At 39.5% G+C, this 5,992-nt stretch overlaps 1 protein-coding gene across 1 annotated transcript in view; it reads left to right on the top strand.

Annotated features, from left to right (window-relative positions):
• Window positions 1-4,847, top strand: part of hsd3b1 (hydroxy-delta-5-steroid dehydrogenase, 3 beta- and steroid delta-isomerase 1) — a 10,832-nt gene extending 5,985 nt beyond the window's left edge. The window contains exons 2-3 of the mRNA XM_037686670.1: window positions 3,694-3,858; window positions 4,039-4,847. Of these exons, the coding sequence (XP_037542598.1) occupies window positions 3,694-3,858; window positions 4,039-4,847 (974 nt within the window). The remainder of the gene's footprint in view (window positions 1-3,693; window positions 3,859-4,038) is intronic.
• Window positions 4,848-5,992: the final 1,145 nt, after the last annotated feature.

Below are 5,992 nucleotides of genomic sequence, written 5' to 3'. Positions count from 1 at the left end.
CCCCCCTGAACATAAGAGGATCTGCGGTGGAAGTGGTCTCCAGCTACAAGTACTTGGGTGTACACATGAATGACAACCTCAGCTGGAGCAACAACACCACCAGCCTGATCAAGAAAGCTCATCAGAGACTCTACTTCCTCAGACGGATGAGGCGAGCTGGTCTGGGAAGCTCAGTCCTCACCTCCTTCTACAGGTGTGCAGTGGAGAGCATCCTGTGCTCCAGCATCAATGTGTGGCATGGAGGTTGCACAGCTGCAGAAAGAAAACCTTTGCAGAGAGTGGTGAAGGCTGCACAGAAATCTGTTGGAATCAGCCTCCCCACCATCACAGACATCTACACCTCCAGATGCAGGAAGAGGGCCACCTGCATCATGAAGGACCCCACTCACCCAGCACACACACTTTTTGCCCCACTCCCCTCAGGAAGGAGGTTAAGGAGCATTAAGTGTAGAACCACTAGACTGAGGAACAGCTTCTACCCTGAGGCTGTTAGACTCTTGAATCTCTAACTAGAATAATCACTGTGAAAAACCATATCATGTTTCTGCTGATCTGTTTCATGTTGCTGCTGATCTGTTTTAATGTTGGTGTGTTCATGCGTGCACATCTGCTCACAGACTCATGTTCAAGTTTGTGCTGATGTTCAATGTTTTATCTTATGAGTGCTTGGTGTATATTTGGTTGATGTTTTTCTTGGTTCATGTCTTGGATGTTATTACTGTTTTTCTTGTGCATTTTATTGTTGGATGTAACTGGGACCCTGTGTACATAATTTCGCTCCACCACATGTACCACATGAGGTGCGAATGACAATAAAGAAACTCTGACTCTGACTCTGACAATAAAGTTGTAGTGAACTCGGCCTCCGGTCAAAACCTGCCTCTGAAGACCTTCATGGGACAGGAACTGTTATTTCATTGATTTGAATCCAGAAATACAAATTAGCTCATCCAGAGACTGTCTAATTGTATCCTGAACTAAACAATTGAAAGAACACTCTCTTTTTATATCATCATTACTATTTTACAATATCTTGATAATCAAAAGTGTGTTTAGTTCATACCATTTTTAAATGTTGAAGTGAACCACTCATTTTAAATCAACTGTGAAACAGTATTAATGATTTTTAATCCTCATTCAAAGTAGAAATCAAGTTAAATGTCTGTTACAAAGTAATTATGCATTTTTGATCTTCTGTCTGAAATGAGAGTGTGATGTCGGTCAAAAGTCGGAGACAGTCGCAAACAAGTCTATTGGAACGAACTGTCATGTTTTGAAACCTCTCAGACGGAAACAAGAGAACTGACACCTGTAGTTTTTCTCTCTTTGTCAAAACATTTCTCTGCCTGTTCCTAAACATCTCGGCTGTTTTTTTGACTTGTACTGACCCTCTGACGTCACTAAAACCACACCCCTGTTGGTTCTTTCAACCAATCAGGGCTTCCCAAAAGTGACCGGAAGCAGAACTCGTTAAAAGTCGACACTTCCTAGTTCCAGGGAGAACAGAAGTTCTGAAAGTTCTGAAGTGCTGGAGTTAGTTGGGAGTTCTTCCGAGTCTAGTTGGGATTATGGAGCCTTCCACATCTGAGTGGAACCTCTGACGGACTCACAGCTCATGTGAGTCCACCCGGGAGGTGAGCGTGTTATTGAGCGGAGTACCGTCACTACTTCGGACGATTCTCAGACATCCTAAGGAGACACTGAAAGGTAGCGTTGAAATGGAACTCTGTACCGGAGCTGACCTATCTTCTGCAAAGGTAACGAGTCGCTTCACTACCGAGTGTACCGGGGCTGAGCTGGGGTTGGATGGAGGGTGCTGTTCCTCATCAACACACTTTCCCTCATCCATCTTTTCTCTCAATTTAAACTAGTTGAGTTTCCCATCTTTAAAACTCTTCTATCTTGCCAGTAATTAATCCAGATATCTTCAGAAATGTCTGTTGTTTTTATTAAGTAAAACGTGCCAAGTTTTATTAATCAGAGCCGATAGCATAATCAAGTGTACAATGTTTGATGTTAAATTTTGATTCTGTAAATAAATGACCACATTTATTTTGATGGGTCAAAGAAAATTAACGTCTCATGTCACTGATTAAACCATCTACGCACAGTACCTCTGTCACATATCTGTCAAGTAGCTTGAAAAAGAGAGAACCCGTTATTAAAAATTGACTGTAGTGGAGCTCTGAAGCTAACTGAAGCTAACCTAGCTCTACATCACTGCAAAGTTGAATTGATTGATTGATTGATTGATTGATTGATTGATTGGTTGATTGATTGATTGATTGATTGATTGATTGATTGATTGATTGATTGATTGATTGATTGATTGATTGATTGATTGATTGATTGATTGATTGATTGATTGATTGATACACCATGGCTCACTGTTAGGCAAGAATGGGAAATATTTTCTTTTTTCTTTTATGCATTTAACTAACAATTTATGAAGTGTTTAATTATCAATTGCAATATTAGCTATTAATTAGTCATTTGTAAAGACACTTATTGTAAAAAGGTCTCCATTATTTTAACTGAATACATCCAAGAAACTTTTAGAAATTATGTTTATAAAAAATCTTCATGTTTTACTTTTTGTATCTTAAACCAATGTAAAAACAGGGTGGAGGATGCAAAAGTTATACAAATAACTCAAAGTTCACTTAAAGTCCTTGAAGAGGTTAAAAACATAGGTGAATGACAAACGCGAAGTGAAAAAGTACATAGTCATGAGTTTTGGAGTGGCAACATCCAGGTTCATGTTGACAGTGCACAAATAGCTGGTTTCTTTTTTAGTTAGTTTTATTTTTTTATTATTTTTATTAAATTATTATTTTTATTATTTTATTTTATTTTTTTTATTTTATTTTTTTTGTTTTAGTTTTTTTTTTTATTTTTTTTTTTTACTTTTTTCTTATCTTGGATCTTTCATAACTAGGTCACCATGTTCCAGGGTTCTAATATTTCCCAGAAAATGAAAAAAACCAGGCAGCATGTCTGTGACCTAGGTGGAGCATGTGGAGAGCATTTCCATGGCATGGGCTTTGCTGGTGTGGCTTGGTTATGGCAAAATCAAAGCAGGACTGGCCACACTGGCCTTGTGTCTAGAATACAACTGCACCGTTCCATGGAGGGTGAGGAGCATTAAGTGTGGAACCACCAGGCTGAGGAACAGCTTCTACCCTGAGGCTGTTACACTCATGAATCTCTAACCAGGAGAATCACTGTAATGCCACTTTAACTGATATGCCACTTTGTCTGTGCTGCTGATTATCCATGCTGCTGATCTCTTGAGTTTAAGCTGCTGTATTCAAACCCATCTGCTCACTACAGACTCATGTTCAGGCTGCTGTTTAATATATCTGATTATTTCACATTATTAGTGTTTAGCGTGTATCTTGAATCCTTGTATACTGTTTCTTTTCATACTTTATATTTTATTTTTGGGTGTAACTGGGACCTTGAGTACACAATTTTGTTCCACCTCATGTACCATATGTGATGCAAATGACAATAAAGAAACTTGAACTTTCCTTTTTCCCTTCCAGTGTGGGGTACTCTGGTTGTTGTATTCTACTAATTCAGCACAATGTAGCACTAATCTTACTCACTCTGTGTACATTTACACTGGGTCCCACATGACTTGCATTTCTATGTACATTGAGAAAATAACTGTCATTTACTCTTTGTCAGATTGTAGAGGCGAGAAAACATTGAGTGTGTTTGAAGGGGACATCAGAGACGCTAGTTTCGTGAGAAAAGCTTTACGTGGTGCATCAACTGTATTCCACATTGCATCTATCATTGATGTGACTGGGTCGGTGGAGTACAGTGAGCTTTATGCAGTCAATGTCAAAGGTACGGAGCTACTCTGAAACAATGAAAATCACATCTAATAGCAATAAATTTAGCTTGTACAGGCATTTAATGGTCAATAAATCTAACTTGACTGTCTGCAGTTCAAATGAAACTTCAACTTCTTTAATTATTTCTGATCGCAAAGTTGAACTCATTAAGCTTGTAATCTTTGCATTACAGGAACTCAGGTGCTTTTGGAGGCATGTATCCAAGAGAATGTGGCGTCCTTTATCTACACCAGCACGGTGGAAGTAATGGGGCCAAACCCCAGAGGAGAATCGATAATCAATGGCAATGAAGACACGATTTATGAAAACACTCTGAAATTCAGCTACAGCAAAACCAAAAAAGAGGCTGAGGACAGAACCCTCCAGGCAAACGGTGAGGTGCTAAAGAACGGAGGCCATCTTGCCACATGTGCCCTCAGGCCCATGTACATCTATGGAGATGGCTGCCGCTTCCTGCTGGGCCACATGAGGGATGGGATACAAAACAGGGATGTTCTGTATCGCATGTCTGAACGAGAAGCTCATGTAAACCCGGTCTATGTGGGAAATGTGGCCTATGGTCATCTGCAAGCAGCCCGAAGCCTGAAAGATCCACAGAAAAGGAACATTGTTGGAGGGAAGTTTTATTTCATTTCTGATGACACACCACCTGTGAGTTATTCAGACTTTAACCACGTTCTGTTGTCTCCTCTGGGCTTCAGCATTCAGGAGAAGCTCCTGCTGCCGCTGTGCTTCTTCTACATATTGTGTTTTATTTTGGAGACACTTTGCATGATACTTCGACCTTTCATACACATCGTCCCACCAATAAGCCGCCAGCTGCTCACCTTGTTAAACACAAAATTCACCTTCTCCTATCAGAAGGCCAAGAAGGATCTTGGCTATGAGCCCAAATACAGCTGGGACGAAGCACGCAAGCGCACCACTGAGTGGCTCGCCTCACAGCTGCCACTGGAGAGAGAAAAACTTCTGTCCAAATAACTCACTTCATTCACAGAGACTGCAGAGGAACAGGGACTAATAACACATAAATATGTTCCTCTAGGAGTGAGGAAAAATACCACAAATGAAGTAGAAGCTCAAAAATGTTCCATTTATTTGATCATTTTTCACTTGGGGGGGGGGGGGGGGGGTAACAAAACAAAATCTTATTTTTTATTTAGTAACTCTGGGTATAGAAATAATTAAAATGTGTTTATTTTGACTCGTCATCTATATACTGTACATTACCCCATCTGTTTAAAGGAATGTTGAAAAGTTATGAAAGTTTATGATTTTATTTCTATTTTATTATATCATACAATATTGTGAATTCTAATAAACTACTTTAAAATATTTTCCTTTCCACTCTATTTTTTCTTTGTTTCATTTGTGTTGTTAACCTCACGCTCTCTGACCCCAGACAAGCCAATAGTGTCAAACTTAACAACGCAGATTTAATTTAATTTAGTTCAGTTTATTTATAAAGCACCAGTTCACAACAAAGTTGTCTCAGGACTTTACAGGAACATTCACAAACAGAGAAAAGACAATTAGTAAAGTTCTCTATCTAAGGAAGCAGCAGACAAGTTGAGTCTTCACTTTGTCACATTTAACAGGGAAAAAATGGCAGATTGTTTTTTAAATGTTATTTCTCAATGTGCTAATTCCAGCATCTGCATCCATCCTTCTATCATCCATCCATCAGTCCACCGAGAGTTGGATGAACATTTGGTTTGACTTGACGCTGACGGAGCTGACTGCGAGCTGTTTTAGCACAGAGGTTGTTCAACTGAGAAAACAGCAATGAACTAGACAAACATCCTGATGCATGCTCAATAATCCAGGTAGAAAAATCTAAAAAAGTTAAGTCTGGTCCTCTGGACATTCAAAAAAAACAAAACAAAGCAAAACAACAAAAAAATGTAGAAACGTTTTGTCTTTCATCCGAGAGACTTCCTCAGTCTGAGGTGCTGTATTCAGCTCAGTCTCTTAAATAGCACCTTCTCAGAGTGGATCAACCAGTTTGCTGCTGACAACCAAAACCAGCTGATCACATGCTCAAGAAGGACCATCAGCCTAACAATGGATCATTAGCACCTGATGGCTGTTTACTGTTCACAGAGGGCTGAGTGATACTAGCAATC

The sequence above is a fragment of the Nematolebias whitei genome, chromosome 13 (assembly GCF_014905685.2).
Source record: "Nematolebias whitei isolate Nwh7 chromosome 13, NemWhi1, whole genome shotgun sequence".
NCBI lineage: Eukaryota > Metazoa > Chordata > Actinopteri > Cyprinodontiformes > Rivulidae > Nematolebias > Nematolebias whitei.
The sequence above is the reverse complement of the archived record's forward strand: the minus strand, read 5'-3'. Positions and strand labels throughout refer to the sequence as shown.